At 35.9% G+C, this 24,132-nt stretch overlaps 1 protein-coding gene across 2 annotated transcripts in view; it reads right to left on the bottom strand.

The window, feature by feature from the left end:
- LOC145997161 (serine/threonine-protein kinase RIO3) overlaps positions 1 to 24,132 on the bottom strand; it is a 69,948-nt gene that overhangs the window by 6,416 nt on the left and 39,400 nt on the right. For both annotated transcript variants that reach the window (XM_083133839.1, XM_083133840.1), the window contains exons 7-11: positions 22,663 to 22,771; positions 19,069 to 19,138; positions 15,144 to 15,289; positions 9,357 to 9,527; positions 3,604 to 3,693 (exon numbers count right to left, since the gene is read on the bottom strand). In XM_083133839.1, the coding sequence (XP_082989965.1) occupies positions 3,604 to 3,693; positions 9,357 to 9,527; positions 15,144 to 15,289; positions 19,069 to 19,138; positions 22,663 to 22,771 (586 nt within the window). The remainder of the gene's footprint in view (positions 1 to 3,603; positions 3,694 to 9,356; positions 9,528 to 15,143; positions 15,290 to 19,068; positions 19,139 to 22,662; positions 22,772 to 24,132) is intronic.

The raw sequence follows: 24,132 nt of genomic DNA, 5'->3' as shown, positions 1-24,132 counted from the left end.
AATAACAATGTAATTTCTTTCCTTGATCTGCAAATTAAGACAACTGACACAATTCAAACATCAGTCCATATGAAAAAATTAGCAAGGGAAAAATACATCCATGCCAATTCAGAACATTCACGTATAACAATGGATAATATATTTTTAAATTTTTTCCTGAGAGCACAAAGACTATGTTCTAATAATAAAAAAAAAAAGTAAAGTGCTCCCCTGTGCATAGCACCACGCCATGAAGGCGTATAGGGGGTGTGGGGGTAACGCCCCACACTTTCATGATCCGGTCGTGAGTGGGGGTGATGTGATCAGCATCACGCCCCTGACCGCCTTTACCCCCCAGGGTTTCCCCCAGGTACCCATTGTTATTCGACGCTGGGTGGGCGCCGGGGCCGCTTCCATCGTTAGAAAAGTTCCCGGATTTGAACCGGCCGGGGATCGAACCCGGGACCTTGAGCATGGTAGTCAGACGCGTTACCGACTGAGCCACCGCGGCCACATGTTCTAATAATAAGGATATCAAAAATGAAGAAGAAAGGCTTTTTAATATAGCAAAAGAAAATGGCTTTCACACTAATAGAATAAACCAAATCAAAAAAGTCGCACGAAAACTAAAGGAAAATAGAAATACAGACAAAGATGAAAAATCTGTTGAAAAGATATTTGTGTGCATTCCATTCCACAAGGGATTCTCACACAAAATTGCCAAAATTTTTAGATTTAATTTCAAAATTGTTTTTAGATCACCAAGAAGTTTGGAATGTACATTTAATGAATTGAAAATGAGAAACTCTCTACCAGATGTGGAAACCACAGGAATATATAATATATGTTGTTCATGTTCAAAGGATTACCGTATTTACTCATGTATAATGCACACTTTTTTCCAAAATTTTTGCCCCCCAAAACTATGGTGCGTATTATGCACGGAATAATTCAGACAGCCAACATGAAACCATACAGGGTCATTCCATGATTTTGGGACACTTGCATTGATTTTTCATGTTTACGCAACCCTATCATGTTAAATATCATTGTAAAGCTTGAATCCTGCAGTTTCTGAATATGGAAACAGTATTCCATACAAGATAAGGATACTAATATGAAATGAAGTTGAAATAAGTTCATCAAAAAAATGAAGAAACGTTCTGATTTTTATGGTACTTTGGATGAAAGAAAACATAAGGAAAAATATAATAAAAATTAAAATGTATTACTGGCCAAATAATATGACATACATGGAGTGTGTAAATTTCTTAATGGAAGAAATCTTGTGCTGCTAACTGCTATTTGGAAGGTTCTGAATGTGCCTTGTATAAATGTTACATTAGTCACGGAAAGAAAAAGTATATATTTTGAAAAAGAAGGAATAAGCAATTGAATAGGTATGAAGTCATTCACTCTTGATCAGCATAGGAACAGATTTACAACCTACAACTAAGAAAGCCATTTCTTGAAACTGGATTGTACTGCGCATTATATACAAGATATATTTTTTTTGTCACTTTTGCCCATCCAAAACCAGAGTGCACATTATACACACATGCACACTATACACGCGTAAATATGGTATGTAGGACAAACAGCAAGGAAAATGGCAATAAGATGGCACGAACACGATTTGGACATTATAAATCTAAACCCAAGAACAGGTTTGTCAACTCATATCATCGAAGAGAAGCATTTGATTAAAAAGAGAAGGGTTTTAAAAAGATTAACGGGAAACACAGAATTGAATGTCTGGGAAGCTTCATTCATTGCAGAAGAACACTGGAATAAATTAAATAATGAAAATGGTAACATAGATCCAGTATGGAGTTTTCTTTTTCACAAATGGAGTAAGCCACCATCTTTAAAATTTAATGTAACAGGAAACATCAAGAGACTTTGTGAAAACAATGATGACTTTGAATTACCTGATGATATTTGGGATTCATAATTTTAAATAAAAAATTAATGTGATCAAAATTTTTTTATCTGAAATAAAATAAAACAGACTGCTTCTTTTCACAGTTAAGTTGCTATATTTCAACAATGTAACATTGACAACACCCATTATATAAGGGATTATTTTTGTTTATAAAATTGCTAACCATTGTTATAACTGTTTCTTTAATCAAAATGAAAATAAATGTCTGATGAAGGGAACGTGTGTTCTCCTGAAACGTCACAACAAAAAAATGTTTTCTTATGCTTGTAATAACCGTAAACTACAGGAAAATAATTCTACAATGCAAGCAATGCATACATACAGGAAAAACTATGTATTTTAATATGCTACTGTAATTTTTTTATATTTTTAAGCAAAATTCTGGTAAATTAATGCTTATAATTTCAATGGAATACTGACCCACTAATATTAATCAATATTTTGAACAACTTTTAATTGCAAAAATTTCAAGTACCGGTATCAGTACTGTGGGAATCGATAGGAGTATCGGTATCAGTTCAAAGTGGTATCAGCCCAGCCTTACAATAAATTATGGCATAACTGTAAAGAGTAATAGTTCGATTATGTCTCAAGTGTGCTTTGACAGTAGTTCAAATATATTTTAACTCTTTCAGATGAGACTTAGAATATCAAATTTTCCGCAGATGTTGTTTTTAAAAAAATCATAGAAAATATGTTGTTAAGTGTGTTATTATTTTTTTCTAAAATCTATAACACTTCATTTTTCCAGATATATAATATGTTACATTTCACATAAATTTTCTCATTAATGATTTTTTCTGTAACATGTTCCTGAAAGTAAAAAAAAAATTAAACATTGATAAAAGTTACTGAAAACATATTTTGAAAAATTAATTGATGAAAATAACGTTAAAAATTTATATTAGGATCGAAATCATCACAACCAGCCAAATAAGAAGCTGAATCTTTGTAACAAAATTTCTACAATGTGGATATAAATTATTAAACGCTCGTCTGAAAGAGTATAAAGAATAGCGCAACTTAATTCGACATGAGTACAAGTAAAATTCAGCAAAGAAGAAAAGATGGCATCTAGTGGTTGGAATTTTGAAGAGGTGGTTACAACACACGTGCACAAGAAACGAGGTGCGATTGTACTCTATCGTTCATTCACAATAGGATTTCATAGTGAACAACAGGTTTTCCGGATTGCTCATCTTATTGAACATCAATTGTACAGTCACGGACACTTCTGGGTTGTAGCAACGCTACTGACTTTCAATGGGATCAACCTACAACCTACAGATGTCCGTGACTGTACAACGGGTCATGCTCATCCAGAAAGAGTTAAATTTTACATTTCAACTATATCATAATAATCTACTAGAGTTTTCTCTTAAAATATTAATAATTTCACAAGGTAATAATTTAATTACAAAATACATTTCTTCCCATAATGTTGTTGCAAAAAATATGCATTTTGCATAATTGCCACGATATTTAGACTCCTGCGAAAGTATCACGTGGTGTTTTTACTGACTCCACAAAACCATGTGAACTACAGAAAGTGTCAGATGTACACGTGCCAATAGGCAACTACAACAAATGACAGAAAACAACATGTCGGTATTTAAATTGAAGGTACATTTGATGAATTCATCTATCACTTCTCTATGCTTTTATTTGTTGTCACTTACCTGACCAATCGCATCACATTCCCTGCTGGTGATTTCGGTATACATCTCTGCAGCAGACATCACATCTGGCACACCCAATTTACTGAAGAACTGAAAGAAATAAGAAGCTGTTAAATGCTACACGAGTCAATCCCCTTGTCACAAGTGTTACATTTTCCCTCTCTTTCTTAAGTGTACCATAGGGGTGTGCACAGAGTGCAAATTGCCCTCCCTAATCAAAGACGTCCACAAATTCTTCCCATGAAGGGGCAAACAAGGTATTTTTTTCCAGGGGGGCAAACGAGATATATTACACCCCATACTAGTGTTTCTCCTTAAAATCACTCACTGAGTTTGAAGTTATCACGTTTCTGCATCCCCATTATAATAATTAATGTACATTACTGTGACTGAAGTGAAATTATATATGTGAAACATATATTTTTAGGTTTGAATTTATTTTCAACCCTCTTCCACATGCTCTTACCCCTAGTACTTTTACCTAGAAATTTTGTGTAGAGGAACCTTATCACTGTTATTAAATGGTATTATTATCTTAAAGAAAATTAAGTATTTTCAAGCTGTTGAGTTCCAAGCAACTATGGGGGAGGAGAGGGGGACTAGGTTACCTCTATGTTGCTACAGAATAAATTGTTCCTATTATGGGGGTGGGTGTCTAGGCAAACGTGACAAATATGTAGTAAAAGTTTTATTTTAAGAAGAGCATGCATTTTGTTTAAATTCAGCTTTCTTCTACTTGGTAAGTATATACAAGTTCAATGTCTACATTAGCAGTATGATTATAATTTTAGCAAGAGTACCAATGCAGTGTGTGTCTAATATTCATAAATTCAATATTCAAATGCAAAAAATCATGTGCCATGGGTATTTCACTTGTTTTGTCATGGGTGGTACGAAAGATTAACAAATTTAAGTTCAGTACCAAATACACATGCATGCAACAGGAGTGAAACAATGCACTCATTGGATCCGATCCGTATAATATCTTTTTAAGATGTTAAAGTAAAAAATGGCCTGAAGAAACCAAGTTTTCATTAGATCCAGTGGCTGACAACTAACAAACATATTTTTTTCATTTTTCAACAAGCACAGAAAGCACAGACATAAATGAATTATTAGTGTTTGTGATCATGTTATAATTTATGTACATATTAATTAATGTATGCACTTCTAAAGATATTTAGTGTAAAATCATTGGGATTGTGGCATCCACTTTACAGTTTCCACAGTGTACTTCTGTCACTAATATACAGGGTGGATTGAGACTGACCTAAATATCAATATGAGACAAGGAACACCCATCCAGAAAAGTGTAAGAAGTTATACTCAAACCTAGTTGGGGCTGCCTATGACATGCCACACAATGCACTGGAGAAGGCATGACATCAACCGCTCTGTGGTTAGTCCTGAGGCACGGGTGCTTCAAATGCAGTCTGTGTCTACCTGTTGAAGAGTGAGCATGCTATAGTGGAACCACAGGCCAAAAAACCTGCACAGACCCGCAACTCCTGTGCACTGTACTCCCACGTGGAGGGGAAGGTCTGAGTGGAGCATGCTTCCTTATGGTCAGAGTTGACCGGAAGAAGGGGAAAATGGGCGGAGACTTTTTGCCAAAGGTTCTTTTCCTTGTGGTCACTCTATATCAGTGACCTGAAGGACAAGGAGCTTGGCCAGCTTGTTCATCTGATCTGACCCACTCGTTTTTCTTGTTGTAGGGTCATGTCAAAAGTGTTGTCTATGAGACACCAGTCGAGAGTGAAGAGGACATGCAGGCAAGAATTCTTTCTGCCTGCAATATCGTCAGAATGACTACAGGGATGTTAGAGTGAATGCGACAGAGTTTTTTTGCGACACTGTCGTTCCTGCTTCAACACTGGGGATCGCCATTTTGAACAACTACTGTAACATTTTCATCACAGGGTGTTACGATACACTGTAGTAATGTCCACATTAAAAGTACATGCCGCATCATTCAATTGTCTTATTCTATGGTCATAGGCAACGGCAACTAATTTTGGCTCATAACTTTTCAAGGATAAGTTTCCGGATCATGGTTCCTTATCTCATATTGATACTTGGGCCACTCTCCATCCACCTTGCCAGTTTGATTCAAGGTTATGGAAACACCCTGTATTACCCTACTCTAAAAATAGATGAAACTGGCAACCGTGACTCTGTGCCACATGATTAAGCACACAGGAGAGAAAATTGAATTTGTCAAGTGCCAGTGGCTTTAACAAGAGGTCACAAAGAGAAAATATATGGAACAATTTCCAACTAGATTTAACACAATTGTAGTACTACATCCTAGAATCTCTCCATTGACTTTGGTTTATCATGGGACCACGGGAGCTTTGCAAAAGTGAGATTTTGCAAAAAGCTCTCTTATGTTTCTCTTCTAACTATGCCGGGTAGTAGGAATGTTGTCAAACTCTCAATTTCTTGAAGAGAATGGGTCTGTCTCTCCCACTCCCCAATTTCCAAAAAAAGTAAATTCAATTCTCTATGACAAACAGTTCTCCTACAATGATGTTTCTTTTGTACCTATCTTGTGTCAACTAGCGCCACCACCAATGCAAGTGGGAGAAAAAGAAACCACACCACGCATGGCAAGATGTACACCTGATGAAGCTACCAGGCAAATTGCGAAATCGACAGCGAACAAATACAGTGCAGAAAAAAATGAACCGTGAACTTATTAGAGTGTATTACCGTATATATGATGGATAATGCACACCCTGGCTTTTGATGGGGGAAAGCAACAAAGAATTATATCTCACATATAATGCACAGTACAATCCAGGTTCAAGAATGGGCTCTCTTAGTTGTAGGTTGTCAAGATCTTGCTATGCCAATCAATAGCAAATTACCTCATACCTAATCAATGAGTCACCAACCCATGCCATCTCCCCCCCTCTGCTGTGATTAGCATCTCACAGCTTTCACTTCTGTAACTGCCTTGCTTATTCTGTAGAACAAGGAAGCGAGATCAAAATTATGTTATTGATTTGCAGCACTAAGGAAGTTATTTTCTATTATTTCTCGCCCGACAAATATCACTGATACAAATCCCATAAATCCCACGTGAAGGGAGGTGCATGCTCGAATCCTGCCAGAACGCCACCGTTTTATTAGTGTCACAAAATGTTCAGTTACAAAATGAAAAATCATGGGAAATGGCCATTTCACTTTTACAGTGTATTTTAAAAAAATATTATTACTGAAGAAATCCAACCTTGTAATTTTTATTTACACGTGTTGATATATATGTGTTATATGCAGTGACATAGTGTAAACATGTGTGGTTTCAGGCTGGCTGTCCAAATAATACGCACCACAGTTTGTGGGGGCAAAAATTTGGAAAAAAGTGAACATTATGCATTACTAAATAGGGTACTCTCTCCACGTAACCGCCAAACGGATATCTTTAGATACAATTGGAATTTCTGTACCCTATAACCCAGTTAGTTAAAAAAGGTGATAAAATGAACTGCAATAATTACCGTGGAATTTCTCTACTCTCAACAACATATAAAATATTATCTAACTTTTAACAAGACTAACCCCATATGCTAATGAAATTATAGGTGATTATCAATGTAGATTTAAACGTAACAGATCAACTACAGATCAAATTTTTCACATCAGACAGACACTTGAAAAAAAGTGGGAATATAATCAAAATGTCCATCAGCTATTCATTGATTTCAAAAAAGCATATGATTCGGTCAAAAGAGATAAATTATATAATATATTAGTAGAGTTTGGAATACCTAAGAAGCTTGTTAGTATGATAAAAATATGCACCAGTGAAACAGAAAGTAAAATTCGTGTTGGTATTAATATGTCTGACAAATTTACAATTCATGATGGGTTAAAACAAGGAGATGCATTATCTCCATTGCTCTTTAATTTTGCCTTAGAATATGCTGTTAGGAAGGTAAAAGAAACTAGAGAAGGACTAAAATTAAATGGTATGACTCAGTTGTTAGCATATCCAGATGATGTAGACTTATTAGGGGATGATATAAATACAATTAAGAATAATGCTAAAATATTCTTCAAAACTGCTAAAGAGATAGGTTTGGAAGTTAACAAAGAGAAAACTAAATATATGTTTACAGGCCGAAACCAAGTGTTAGGTAATAATCAAAATCTAATCATTGATAACAACTCGTTGAAACAGTTTCCAAATTCAAATACTTAGGAGTAATATTAACAAATGAAAATTATGTTAAAGAGGAAATAAAAAGCAGGCTTAATTCAGGAAATGCATGTTACTTCTCTCTTCACAAACTTTTGTCTTCCTGTTTAATATCTAAGAAACTAAAAGTTAAAATATACAAAACAGTAATTTTGTTTTTAGTATTATTTAGGTGTGAAACTTGGTCCCTTACATTGAAAGAGGAACATAAATTGAGAGTATTTGAAAATAAGATCCTTAGGAAAATCTTTGGACCTAAAAGGGATGAGGAGACAGGTGAGTGGAGAAGGTTACATAATTTAGAACTACATAATTTGTATTCATGTCCAGATATTATTAGAATAATTAAATCAAGAAGACTTAGGTAGGCAGGCCATGTGGCACGAATGGGAGAGGAAAGAGGAGTTTACACGATTCTTGTTGGGAAACCTGATGGTAATAGACCTATAGGAAGGCCAAGACGAAGATGGAGGGACAAAGTTGAGACGGATCTAAAGGAAATCAGTAGGGATGGAAAAGAGTATATCGTAACGAACCGTGAAGTTCGTGGGATCTTACGAGTACCTAGAATGTTAACCAATTAATCAATGGGTGATGTAAGTTACTCATCATTCATCCTCTGATGAGAGCACTCGTCATTGACATGACGAGTTAACGCTTGGCAATACGAAAGATACAAAATAAATTAAGGAACTAAACTGCAGAAAAGACAATGGTCACTCGTTGGGTTTTGTGAACCTTTGAACCTGAATCATGGCTGGGTGTTAGGATAATTACCTGTCTATCTAATGAATTAAGATGAATAGAATATACGAAGTCCTCTGTTGGCTTCTCAATTTGTCGACCAGAGCGTCGTCTCACTTCTGCCCTACCGCTCTCCTAACCACTTCTCCCTTCTCAACTCCAATCCAAAAGTCAGTCCCCTCTCAGCTTGTCTCACCTCTATATCACTAGCCATCGAGCTCTTCCTCCATGCCGAATCGTGTTTTTTAATTGCCACTATGCAAACTGCCGACTCCATAGGCAGAAGAAACTACCTGTTTCCTGAATGGCTCAGGAGGTTTGCATAGCACAACACTGTGCATTGTTTACATGCCTCAGAGGCTGAGACAACTGAGAAAAACAAGTGAATGCCCTGGTCAACGTGAAGCATTCAGAGAGACTTTATAAAATAAACATATAATCTTAGGGATTGATACGATATAGATCTTGCTCAAGATAGGGGCAGATGGAAGGCCTGTTTTGCTGCAGCCATGAACCTTCAGGGTTTAAGAAGGCTAGAGAGTTAGTTAGTTAGTTACAAACCAGTTAGTTGTTTCTTATGATTCTATAGATTGATTGATTGATTTGTTGTTTTAAGTCCACTTTATGCACAGTAAGGCTAATCGGGACTGGACCTACAGTTTAAAGTGGGATCCGAACCACTTGTGCCTCCACCGAGTATCGAACCCGGGATCCCTTGATTACAAGGCAACGACGCTAGCACTGCGCCATCGGGGAGGCCCTTATGATTCTATAGAAAATTCTACCCTAAGGCCCTGCTACATACATTTGAAATGTTGTTGCAATCTCTGAGCAGGAACTCCTCGGCATTACGATGTGTTGGCTCCACAGACTGGCTCACATCAATGAACCAGCATTTCTTCTCGTGCCACAAAATATTATATTCGGACAAATCAGCATGCACCAGGTGAGCTTTCGTGTACATTTTCTTCATGGCCTGGAAAGAAAGTTAAAAAAATTCGTAAATAATATCAAGCATTGTTTATATTTTCTTGTAGGGATGGGTCGATATGAAATTTCAGTCTATACCGATAAAGTAACGATATAAAATTTACCGATAACCGATATTCTACCGATCCGATATAAAATTAGAAATATTCCTTGAAGGACCTGAAAGGTTCATTGACCTCCTTAATAAATGTGTGTTTCAAGGTGACTTCAGTGAAAAAGAAATTGCATATTTAGACATTTACTTTTTTAGAAATTAGGGCATGGAGATTATCCATAAAAATTACAACAAAATGGCAGAATTCTGCACTAAATTTATCAGATATTTATCGACATATCAGATCGGTAAAATAATCGGTACCAATACACCGATTATCATTATTATTTTATTTTATATTTTTTGAATGACAGAACTTATAGCTGAGGTGAAGTTTATGCATTGTACCTCCCAATTAAGACAGTTAACCTTTTGAGTCCCAAGGCCATTTAAGCTTCACGGTCCCGAGCCAATTTTGAGCAAAATGCAGAGTTTCAATTAAATGAGTGTAGATCGGAGACTAATTGCCCTAGAGAGATGAGTGATATACCGTTGTATGCGGAATGAACCAGAGATTCAGACTATATGAAATTTATGCAAATTCGGCGTATATATGGAGGGGGAAAGGGGGGAAATCCCCTGAAAATAATTTTTTTAAAAAAATGGGGTTTCGCCCCCTCCCACCCCCCCGAAATAAAAGTACATGACAGTGTCGACATGCACATGTAAATGATCGCGGACATGTGAGGAACACAAAAAATATTTGCATTATTATCATATGACCAATGTAACTTGAGTTGTACCCCCCAAAAGGAATGGTGGACACGCCACCGATTCAAGCTTCAGAATACAGCGGTACCTTGAAATGACTTTTGCTCAGAGACTATTTGCCCTGCAGATATGAACTATATACAGTTGTACGCAGAATGAATCACAGATTCAGACGATATATAATTTATGCACATTCGGCGTATATATGGAGGAGGAAAGGGGGGAAAATCCCCTGAAAATACTTTTTTTTTTTTAAAAAAAAATGGGGTTTCGCCCCCCGCCGCCCCCCGAAAAAAAGGATATGAAAAGTTCAAAATGCACATAGAAATTATCGCTGGCATGTAAGAAACAGAAAAATATTTGCATCATTGTCATATGACCAATGTAACTTGAGTTGTAACCCCAAAAGAAATGGTGGGCACGCCACTGATTCAAGCTTCAAAATGCAGCGGTACCTTGAAATGACTATAGCTCAGAAACTAAATGCCCTAGAGATATGAAAGATATACCGTTGTACGCAGAATGAATCACAGATTCAGACGATATATAATTTATGCACATTCGGCGTACATATGGAGGGGGAAAGGGGGAAATCCCCTCAAAAATAATTTTCTAAAAATAATGGTGTTTCCCCCGCCCCTCCCCCGAAAAAAATGTCAAAATGCACAAAATGCAAAATTTATGCAAATTTGGCGTATATATGGAGGGGGAAGGGAGAAAACCCCCAAAAATTATTTTAAAAAATTGTTGAAATGTTTGAAATTTATCTTTTCCCTTGAAAAGAGACGCAAAAGAGAAGTCCCTTTTCCCGCCTTTTCACCTCCATTTTCATGAAGAAAAAGAAAAGGTGCAAGAAACATTTCTGTTAAATACATGTGTTAGGAACAATATAAAAAAAAAATCGAAATTCTAGCCGAAAATAGAAAAGTTATAACATAAAAACTACGACCTTGACACAGCGTCTCGATCGAGATGCTTGGGACCATGAGGCTTACTTTTAGGTATCTCGATCGAGACGCTTGGGATCCAAAAGGTTAAAAAAAGAAGAAGACGAAATCAAAATTTTACAAAGAAAAATGTATTTGGCATGTCCGGGAGTCCACCATAATATGTAACATTGGTGCCCTGCTACAACCATGCAAAGTTGTGTTGAAAATATGCTGATACTTCATAGGGAAAAATAATGTATATGCAAAGTAGTGTTCAGTTACAGGGGAAAGAAAAATCTGGAACATTGCTTCTAGTGTCGGCCCTGCGGATAATGGATGGGACAAATTTGCGCAAAAGCATGACAATAGCCCACTCTTTGAGGACATGTAATGCCTGTCCCCCACTTTGGAGGGGGAGGGGGATATACAAAATTTAGAAAACCGTAATTTTCAGTAAATTTTTGAAAATTGGATGTTTCCCACTGGACCCCAATTATTACATGTTGTAAACAAGTTTTTTTCTTTTCATTACTACATGTATTCATTACTACTAGAGGCATGCATATTTAGTTTTTGACGAAAACACGAAATATGAAATAACACATTGTAATGTTACTTTTTCATGTTTCAGAAAGGTGTGTGATGCATTATCCTACCCTGTTTTGTTACGAAATGATGCGAAATGAACTGCAAAATGCGAAATAGACTCTAAAACACGAAATTTAGTGTTTATTTAGACACGACAGTTTCTGAAGTTTGAATTATCCTGCGAGTTATGCAATTCACGGAGAATTGATTAATTTTGCTGTAAATATTTGAGAAGCAAAAATGGACCCCAATATACATAAATAAACTTAATACTCTGTTAACTATATAAATGTGCATTAGAAGGGATATGTTTATTTTGTGAAATAAGTGGAGTTTTCAAATCAAATTTAGGATTATATTCACAATTTAAAAGCCGTAATGTCATTTTTACGTACTACTTTTGATCCGATTTTTCACTGCTGTACCACAGAAATTTTATTTTATTTACCACTTTTGAACATGAAATTTTGCTTTTTTTATTTACCAAAAACATGTGCCTCTACTTATTACATGCAAAAGTAAAATACAATCAGGAAAGAGGGGTGGTTGAAGAGTACATAGCCATTTATGAAATCTACCCCATAAAGTGTTGAGGGAAAACTCTCTAATCTGTTAATAAGAGCACCAATTAATATATTGTTTTGCGAATCGAGTATGTCATACCTTCATTAGAAACGTCACGTTAATTGCTGTCACATGGTAAGACAGGTCTACCATCCATCCTGTGCAGAATACATGTGCTGGTAAGACACATTTACCAGCTGGTCACTAAAGGTTACCCTCTTCCGGATGGGCGATGGTACAGTAACTGTCCAATAAGATGCCAGTGGTTCAGTGTAAAATTCTATTGTGAACGAAGAACGGGATCTAATCACACCGTGTTTCTTGCGCACGTGTGTTGTAACCACTTCTTTCAAATTCCAACTGCTAGATGTCGCATTTTTTTCATTGCTGGATTTTACTTGTAACTTGTGTCGAATTAAGATGCTCTTTTGTTTATGCTCTTGATAATAGAACTGAACAATTTATACACATTTTGTGGAAATTATTGACGATGATTCCGCTTTAGATTTCGCAGTTAGTGATTATTTTGATCCTAATAGGAACTTTTCAGGTATTTTCATAAATTAATTCTATATTACCTATTCAAAATATGCTTTCAGTAACTTTTATACAATGTTATAATGTTACTTTCAAAAACTTGTTACAGGAAAAAAATCATAAATGTGAGAAAATTTGTGTAAAATGAGAAAGTGTTGCATATTTTTGAAAATAGTTACATAATAAAACATTTAACAACATATTTCCTATGATTTAAAAAAAAAAACAGCTAAAAGAACCAATCTCCTTGGAAAAACTCAGTATTCTCAGTCCCATCTGGAAAGAGTTAAGGAGGTTAATGAATTATTTATGTTATTCAATTTTATATTGGATCAGTAGAATATGAGTTACCAGTAAATGTGAATCAGAATCAGCTGCAAGGACAACATATTTCATAAAAGCAAAGGGGGTATGGGAAGGGAAGGGACCACAAGAATGGGTAAATAAAAATGAAAGGAAACAGTATACACATCAAAAAATGAAAATTTCTGTCTCGCAGTTACGGAGCATGTTCACTGGAGAAACAAAGATGACATCCTACAGAAGTGTAGCCAGGCAATGGGAGAATATAAAGGCATTAGACAAAAAGACACTCACCACTGTTCTGCTGGATGGTGGGTGGGATGAAAAATGTCGGGAGATATGTGGCTGGGATCGAAGGCATGTGTGTAAGTTAGTGATGGTTACTGAATGGCTAGGTTGAGTCCAGAGTCATTGGATGCATGCATAACTGATGTGCAGGGTTTCTTCTGGCATTTATGAAAGGATGTGTTGATTCCTATGGGTAGTTGACAGATAATGGATACAGTGAAACAGCCATTCCAATTCAAAGGTTTTCGGGTATAAACACTTGTCAAAAAATGCAATTTTACAGCAGACAGTTACAGTGGAACCCTGATTTACATTCCCGCATTATCCATTGTAGTAGAGGAATCCAAGTGTGATGAGCTTGTCCGTTATTGATGTTTTGCTCATGCAGGAAGTGCATGATGGCATGCATTTTCCTTGATTTGGTGTATATAAGGGTGTGGGATGTGGGCAATGGCAGACGACATGGATGCACATGGACAGTTGACAACAGCACAATCAGAGAACTAAAAACAATAGAAGCACGCCAAGCAACAGCGTAACAAGTTCCAACAAGGATGGTGGCAGTGGCCACTGAAATTAATAAAACTATGAAAAAAAAACAGTTTAACAGAAAAAGTGTACCAGTTTCCCTGTATTTATCTACTACCGCGTCTCTCATTTCTCAAACATGAATTAAATTACACTGATAATATTTTGTTTAATTGATTCAATGTGACTCAGATGAAAGAGGAACAGAAAATCACAGTTTGTGACTTGTGTGCCTTTGTCTTGTGGCTGATTGTATGGATGGAAATGGTGATATCAGAGTTTAGGGTGGACAAACACTAATGGTTGATTTTGAGGTTCAAGGGAGTTGAGGTTTCAAAAAGCTGGGTCAAAGGCATACCTTGGGTATGCCACTGATTGGAATATATTGTACAAACTGGAACTAAACGTTCAGAATTTGCACATAAATAACTCCCGAAATGTGGAGCTTTGCTTAACAGTTCTTCTTGAATTGAAATGAATTGTTGTCCACTTATGCACAGTAAGGCTAATCGGGACTGGATCTACAGTTTAAAGTGGGATCCGGACCACTAGGTACATCCACCTGGTATCAAACTCGGGACACCTTGATTACAAGGCAACGACGTTACACAGTTCTTCTTCTGCATGTACAAACAAAGCATATGAAATTACTTAACTCTTAGAGGCCAAAGCTATTTTCCATGGTACTGGCTACAATGCAGACAAAATTTGAAATAATGTACTGCTCTAACTGAAATTTAATATCTCGGGAACTATGAATGGTAGAGTTAAGAACCATACCCTGGCAATCAATTTGAATGACCCTGTATATATGGATATATAGGTTGTCCTTTATTTTATGATTTGATAGGGAAAAATTCTTGCATTTGGGCCTTCCACAAACTGAACCTAATTATGTATGTTTGTAAATAGACAAAAGGGACAGAAAAACCAAACACTAAATGACAAAAACACAAATAAATCTATGGACTTATGGACACTGACAAAACCATTAAAAATTACTTCTTGATTACTTTTCACAAATAACAACAGTATCAATATAAATAAAAAATAGAGCTACCTCATATACTTGTTTGTAGGCCTGCACTGCATCATGTTTACTAAGGATTGCATCCTTTAACTTTGGCGCCGGCTTCTGATCAGCTCCAATGAATGACATCACGAGCACATGCTTCTTCAAAGTCACCACGTCAGGGCTAAGGATTCCTAAAAAACAATTACAAACAGTATTAGGTAATGATACAAGTACATTGTGTTTCAAAAGTCATTCAACCCTAAGGTGGCCAAATAAGGATAAAATTTCATCTTGATATCGCAAAATGTTCCATTCAGATTTCAAATATGCAGATATCGGATATTCTGATTATGCAAAATGTCTGCATATCCAAATGTGTGAATTATCCAAAGAGTTTTATCATTCACAAATTTTATGGGCTGTCCACACATTCTTTTATTCATTTTCATATTTCACTGTATGGATTTTCTACAAATCCTTCATCAAATCTGTTTTATCTGGATATTTGGATTATCTGGATATCTAAAAATTCTGGATATTTTGATTATCCAGAAATCGAAATATTCTGGATATCCAAATTATCAGGATATACAAATTATCTAGATAATCAATTGCATTCAAAATGGATATCGGATAATTTGAAATCCGGATATTGTGGCCATCCCTCCTTATAACATGAAAACTGGGTGAGATACTTACACCGGATTTCTTGCACTGAGATGCCTCATCTACTGAGATATATTTAAATACTTCTGATTGCCTGTACACCCCACACACAAACTTCTAGAATTAATTGAACGGAGTGATTATTTCCCCAAAATTGCTAATTTCCAGAGAGAAAGGATAAGAAACTAACAGAGGATCATATTTTGCAGTTTTGCGACTGGCTCTATTCTAACATGTGGTTTGCGACCAATATGGACATATTTTGGATTTGGGAATACCAAGCATATAGAGGAAGTTACCTTGGTCACCAGAAAGTTGTTGTGCAAAAGATTTTATGATACTTATAAAAAAACAGCAACAAAATAATACAATGGTGCACTCAATTAAAGATTATTTACAGAAATATCAGTTATATGAAATTATCAGCACTTTTAACAATATACAAGGTTGGCTAATACCAATGCAGTAGTAATAAATCTGTCACATCCCTTCTAGAAAATATTTTAAAAACCATACTCACGGAACCACTTTTAACCGAAGAAAGAATATTAATTAACCCTCAGATGTTCAAGGCTGTTGTCCGCAGCCTGTTTTAGAACAAAATTTGAAATTACGTACTGCTCTAAATAAAATTTCTCATCAAGTAAAGAAATTCATATTTGGGAAATGAGAGATAAATAAATACGATTCTTATTGGAACTTGTTGTGCAAGATGGTGGAATTGGTCACCAAAGTTAATAGAACTATGAAGAAGAGCTTTGCAGAAAAAGTGAGTACTAAAGTTTTCTGTATTTATAAGGAAACTAATGATGTCACAATCATGAATTACTGTTGAGTACTGATCAGGCCATAAGGTTTTGCTTTTCTTTAATACATTAGCAATTAGAAAGCAAAAGCAAGAAAAACTATTTTTCCACAAAATCTGAATTTAGCCCACAGTTCCCAGAGAGCACTGGGGTTTCAGGATTGGAAATGGTGACGCAATGTAGACTAGTGTTCATTTCTCTCTCTCATATGTTCAGATAAAAAAAAAATATGAATGTAGGAGAACATGTCTTGTACATAGCAAAACAATGCAAGTTCTCAAAAATTAATCATCTCGGAAACTAATGGTGACAGTTGCAAATCATATCTCGTTTCTTCCTTCTGTATAAACAAGGTTATAAGGGCATGCTTATAAAATTATGTTAGTTTTAACAATCAGAAATAAGGGTGTCTACAATTTCATACAAACAAAATTCCCATGACTTTTCCAGGCTTCCAGAACAAGAACCAAAATTTTCCAGATCAAGTCATTAGGGCATGTATTTCATTTGTTTAAGAAGGTCACTACATTTTAGCTAAACACGACACTTAGAATACCATTTAACCAAGTTAAAAGTAATAACGAGAAGTGAAACCGAACAGAAATTGACTGTAGGATAGGGACATCACGGGTGAGGTTACTTGCCACGTATTGACCAATCGTAAACAAAGAATTATTTTTGGTAAAAAAAATCATAATTATATAATAAAAATATGTAATTATAGTAAAATTTTGTAATGTTATGTATGAAAGCCTAATTTCAACCAAACAGAACCAAAAAATTGCAAAAAAGAAAGTGGTAAATGTCAATACCCACTTTTTGTAGCAGATTTCTACATGAAAACAGTTCAAAACAAGACCTTTTTTCCTAGAGTATTTAATATGCAATTTCTATAGTGGAACCACAGGGGAAAAAGCCTGAGCAGAACTGGATCGTGCTCGCGGGTGTGGGGGAAGAGTAGGTGGGAGGAGCCTTCACATGGTCCAAGTCTGTGTTGCCAGGCCTATTGATTTCTCGGGAGATTACCTTAATAAACTGTTGCTATGGAACCACTATGGGGTTGCTGTGAAATTTGCTGAGAACGAAGCAGGATAGTTCAATTACAAAGGAAATAATGCACCCCTCTCTCTCGTAATTGCCTGGAACTTTCATCGGCTTGAAAATACTTAATTTTCTCTCCTTAATATACTATTCTACACTTAAATACTTAATTTTCTACAAAATTATATAGGGGCATGGACATCCAGGAGGAGGTGCAAGGATGACCACCATGCCTCCCCCCACCAGAAAATGAATGTTGACCTAAAAGTACCTATTATTTCATACATATAAAGTTGATTTCAGTCACAGTAATTTACATCCATTATTATAATGGGGTGCAGGAAGGTGATAATTTCAACCTCAAGCGGTGTTTTCTGAGGGGGGCAACACTATTAAGGGGTAATATGTCCTGTTTACCCCCGTGATAAATATACGTTGCTTCCCCCTCATTGGAAAAAATCTGTGGACGTCCAAGATTAGGGGACAATAGCCCCATTGCTCCCCAGTGTGCACACCTATGCCCCCCTCCCCCCAAGAACGTTGTTCATCCACTACTATTAGATCATCAGATTTTTAGCAGATCTGGTTTCCCAAGGAACAATCTCCATATTTTTTCAAGTCTGACCTGGCAAACACTGACCCGAGCACCAACAACAGCAGGGAAGATGCACAAATGCTTTTGACCAAAGGTTCTTTTCCTTGTGGTCGATCTAAACTGTAACTGCCGGAAATACTCAGTATACAGTTTCTCCACAACAAATTTAAAATTTCTTGACTTTATATTTTTGAAATTCAAAAACCTAATTTTAATGCACTACTACAAACATGTTGATTTTTCCATAAACAGTAAATATCCCTGACAATTCCTTGACTATTCCAGAAAAAGTACATTCCCAGACTTTTCAAGGATTTCCCAGTTTTCAGACTGGTAATGATAAAATAATAAAAAGGTTACGAAATTTGGACCTTGGCTTGCCTCCAAAAGAGAATGCTGGAACTAATTGTCCTCAAGATGACAATTAAGGTGTCAGGGGTGGCAAGACATGACCTTTCCCTCCAAACATTTTCTTCGACGATGAGAAAGGAAGAACAGAACAGTGACGATATAAAATCCACTAATGACACAAAAAAAATCATTTAAATGACTTTATATTAAATCATACAACCACAGCAGAAATACATTACCCATGCTACACTTGAGAGATCGTGTATCAACATAAACCACAAATCTCCGGGACATTATCTGAGGTACAGCACATTACCAAAGTCACAAGAATTATGTTAACTAGTTAGAAATGTGTATTCCATAGACTTGACACAAATAATGGCAGGGATTCATATATAATTGAGAATACATTTAGGAGTTAAGACTCAAGATCCACATTCTAAATTTTTAACATAAAAAACAACAAAATATAAACAATTTTATTGCACATAAATAGTGAAGGAATGCCTACCAGCCCTTTGTAGTCTCTTCAGATTACTCATCTCTTTTTCAGCCCACAAGTGGATGATTTTTCTTGGATTCTGAAATATCATGTTAATGTAATATAATGGAAAGACACACAACAAAAGAAACAAGCAAGTATGTTTGAACATTTGGAAAATCACAACTCTAGTTATTGTTAATCTAAAACTGAATTTGGTTGACATACTGTTAACTTGTATATACAAGTGTATCACCAACTGTACTTTATCCAAACACAGACTAATCTTGTTGCCTGTGACCTTTATTATATCCCATTGGCTACATCCAGCCTAGTATGTTTTATGCGTGTTTATGCATTAGTATTTGTAAAACTTCAAAATGTATTTTTTAATTTGATGCATTATATTTCCGGTGAATACAGATTTATGTATTTCACTGCATAATTGTCACAGATTTTATGCCAAAATTTTGGCAAAAAAAGTGAAGCTCTTTTTTTAAATTTTTTCCAGTATTACCAATACTTTAAAATCATTTATTACTAGGTAAACTGTCTCTGGTGCAAGATTAGGATGATTGGAATACTAGTGAATGCTTGTTAAAATCGAATAGTCCAAATCAATGCACATAATTTCTTCGTGACAGTTTAACAAAAATTTGATTCTTTCTCATTGTCGTAACTGATTTGTGCATTACAGTCAAAATATTACACTTTCATATTGCAAATTTAATCATCTGTCTGAAGATTCTGTGCCTCTATCATTGGTTTCGTTATCTGACGTGCTGACATTACGATTGGGCGATGAAAGGCTATTCACCAATTTTTTAGTGCGAGAATTAGGGAGTGAAATACAATATTGAAAAATATGTCACTAGTTCGTGATTGTATTTCAGGGAACTTATGGAATGTAAGGTTACTATATGGGTGTATGTCTGTGCCTCATGCCAACAAGTTTTTATTAAAATAGTTCCACACACCGCTGGTTCCAAACTTCACCACTAGGAGTGTGCAATGCAACATGGTCGCATATGGAGAAGGCAAGCATCTTTGTTCTGCAATTTCACGAAACAAAATCTGTTACAACCATACGATGATAGTGAAGAACGAGCAGGATTTTTTTCCAGGGGGAGGGGGGCAATAAGGCACATTCCCCCCATAATAGTGTTGTCCCCTCAAACAACATGGCTTCGATTTGAATTTATCATGTACATGCAATCATTAAAAGATATTTGTGTGGTTGCAATGAAATTATATGTGTGAAATATATAATTTAGGTTGGCTTTCACTTTCCAGGGGGGGGGGGTTGTGGCCCCCTTCCAGACATCCATGCAGGTTGTCTGTGCAATGGAAAATCTAGTACCTGATCATCAGTGTGGACGAAGCTCTCCAACAGAAATCAACACATCGGGCAACTCAAGAGCTTCGACTGGCTAAAACGACTACATGAAGAATCATCCGAAAGCACCTACGAAAGAAGCAATTTTGCTTGCAATTACTTCACGGAATTGCAGACCAAAGAAAGCCTTCTCCTCTCTAGATCCATCCATGCTGCACTGCATGGTCCTAATGGCGAAGTTTGGAACCAGAAGTGTGCACGACTATTTGAACAGAAACTTGTGGCTATCAGGCATAGTTGCACACTCATACAGCGAGAAAATAATTCATAAGTTCGCTGCAATAATATCATGAAAACAGGCAGTCCTCTTCAAATAACCCTTTACTGCGGGCTGTGACCAAATAGTGAACTCTCTGAATAGAAAATAAAGTGTGGACACCCCTGCATTTGACTGATACAGTGTTTAATATTTTAGCCTATTTCTGATGACATTATGATTTAATGTTGGAAATTTGATAAGCTGAAAGTGATATTTGTATTAAACTAGGGATGGGACCAATTAATCTGTACTCTATCGGTATACGCTAATATAGGCATATTGGTGTATCGGTAAAATGATCCGATATATCGATATCTGATAATTTAGTGCAAAATTCTGCCAATTTCTTGTAATTTTTATGGACAACCTCCATACCCTACTTTCTAAAAAAGTAAATGTCTAAATATGCATTTTTTTTTTCACTGCAGTCACCTTGAAACACACATTTATACTACAGGTTCTTCAAGGACCATATCTAATTTTATATTGGATGGGTAGAATATCGGTTATCGGTATCAGTAAATTTTATATCTGTACTTTATCGGTATCGGTCAAAATTTCATATTGGCCCATCCATATATTACACATATATTTATAAAAAACAATAGTGTTATTTTTGTTAAAGAAAATAACATGCCAACACATGCAAATCTTCTAGCCTTGATGTAATACTGTAATGATCACTAAACTAAAACTAAAAAAATGATCACTAAACTAAAATTAAAACTAAACTCCATGTTGTAACAGCCCTCTAAGAGGGACTGCCAGAGCACCTTTTTCACTGGGTGACATGTGGTCAGCGCATCGAGCCCCATTGCTGCCCAAATTTATCACGATGGTGGGTGGCCACCAAAAAGTTGTTACGCTTCCTCCCAGGGGACTCGAACCTGCGTGCATCCCGTAGCCCTAGCCCAAAAACTGATGCACTAGACCACAAGGCCATGGTGCGGCATACCACCATTGGTGTAGGCTCAGCTATGAAATACTACTTTCCAGCAATTTTCTTTGCTCAAATTATTTCCAAAGTCAAGAAAGACACATTAAAAGGAAACAGCTTATGTCATATAGGGTGGGGCAGAAAAACCTGATAATTTTTTTAATGAAATAAAAAGAATTAGTCTTTATTCATGTGCTAGCCATATGAATGCTATTATTATTGAAAAATGAAAATTATGATTTACATCATTATTAAGTGTGGAAAATTACACCTTGCAAATGGCACCCATTTTGGTCCACACACTGCTGGAGTTGGTCGATGAAACTTCTAATCACATTTTGCAGCATGTTTCTCGGCATGGCAGCTACCTCGCATTGTATCGCTGCATTTAGTTCAGGCTGGGAATTTGGTTTTTCAATGTACACTTAGGATTTTAAATAACCCCATGGAATAAAAAAAAGTCACTGTAAAAAGATCGGGCGAACAGGGTGGGCACGTATCAAAATTAAACATCCCTGAAACATCCACGGTAACACTTCCATTGAAACCCTGGCTGTGTGACGAGTGGTCCCATTCTGTTGGAAACATAGTTCAGTGGGGTATTTGCACCTTCTGCGAAGTTCTGCAGCATCGAAGTGCTCCATGGTGACTGAAATGGAAACTAGTGAGGAGTGGAATTCCCACCACTTCCCTTCCCTTCCCACGACCCCACCACCTGATGTGAAGCAATAACAAAACAAGAATCGACAGATTTTCTCTTCCCCAGAAAGGAGAAGTTTCAGCAGTGTGTGGACCAAAATGAGCACCATTTGCCACATATCATTTTCTGCAGTTAATCTTTTTTTTTTTTTTCCAATAATAATGGTGTACATATGGTTCTATGGCTAGCACATGAATAAAGATGAACTCTTCTCATTTACTGTGTTTTGTCATTTTAAAAATCATCAGGTTTTTCTGCTCCACCCTGTATAAAACACAGACTACACTGTCCAATGGATAAGAGTTAAAGCAACAAACCTTTAAAATTCTTACCTGCTTAGAAAATTTGTCCGTGAAGTATTTATCTCTGGTCTTGAAGTCATTTAGAGTTGTCTTAAATATCTTGACAGCGCATTCTTTCGGAATAGCTACTTCTTTGCTGCTGCAAAATAATTTCACTAAAATTAGTACATTAAGAATGAATGTGTGCATAAATGTATACAATCTTTTCAATGTCTGTGTAACTACAGCATGCCACTTCATGAAGAATAAAGTTCTATCTGTACAATCCTTCTTTAGATTTTGATGTCACGTGCAGGGTGGATATTCTAGGACACTAAAACTCAACAAAAATTTCAAGTTTTCATAACAAAATCTAATAATAATTGAAGGGCTCGGGTGTAAAACATGGTAAGTGAAATTTTGGTCATTTTGGAGTTACAAAGTGCATCGTGTAGTCCATCGTAAATGGAGTCGGATCATACTCGAAGTGTTTCGTTTCGTTAACAGATGACAAAGCTAGACGTGTTGAAAGTTATGGTAAGTTATGGTATCTCTCAGTTGTTTCATGGAAGTAGCAAAGATGGCGGCGAAATGGCTGTTACTGAATTACAATGTGTCTCAGAAAGTTGGCAAGCATTGAGGCCACAGCAAAGATGACAACGAGTTAGAAAGTGTATATGATTCCCATAAAGACCTGGAATATATACCACCGACTAAGAATGAGAAGAATGAAGAGGTTGCCAATCAAAACTGCGACTAAAACTGTGCATGGCCAAGTAATTCTATTTCATGTAAAACATGGTATCTACTGTAGATACGATTGTTTACATGCAGCAGAGCTCATAATGGCAGTTTCGAATTAAATTTTACTCTCGTACCTGGATGTGTACTGCGATCTAGTAGAGAAGCACATACTTTTCTTCTACATGATATAAATAACTGTAGTCACATAGAAATTCGTTTGATTTTTAATTAAGTATGCACATTTAAGGCTGCTTTAAGATACCATGCCTTACAAGCAACATCAAAAATGTATTACACTTAATGAATATGTAATTTGATCTGAATCATAAATTATTTGGAAGAGTTTAGTTTTTTTTATAAAATATTTCTTTCATAAATCTGTAATGCACATTTTGAAAGTTATAATATTTTTATGGTGGACCTAATAACGTATTTGTAATTTAATTAACTTTCGTATTTATGATATGTGTGACTTTGATGAAAGGAAATTACTTTATTGTTGATATTGCAAATGTGTGTTCTTCTTGGTTCAAAATTATAATTATTTTAATCCATAAGAGCTAAATATCAGTGAAAACTATTAAAAACTTAAGCCCTGTGTACATTAGAAATCATTCTTTACAAACATGTCAAGTTAAATAAAAATACAACAAAGTTACAAGGTCATAATTGTTTCTTCATTGATGTACTTTATTTTACTTCGCTTTTTGTGTCACTTTTGGCTTATTTGCGAAGATGGAGATGAGTGATGATATGATGAAATTGATGAATGAAAAC

The sequence above is a fragment of the Lepisma saccharinum genome, chromosome 13 (genome assembly GCF_977018435.1).
Source record: "Lepisma saccharinum chromosome 13, izLepSacc3.1, whole genome shotgun sequence".
Classification (NCBI taxonomy): Eukaryota; Metazoa; Arthropoda; class Insecta; order Zygentoma; family Lepismatidae; genus Lepisma; species Lepisma saccharinum.
The sequence above is the reverse complement of the archived record's forward strand: the minus strand, read 5'-3'. Positions and strand labels throughout refer to the sequence as shown.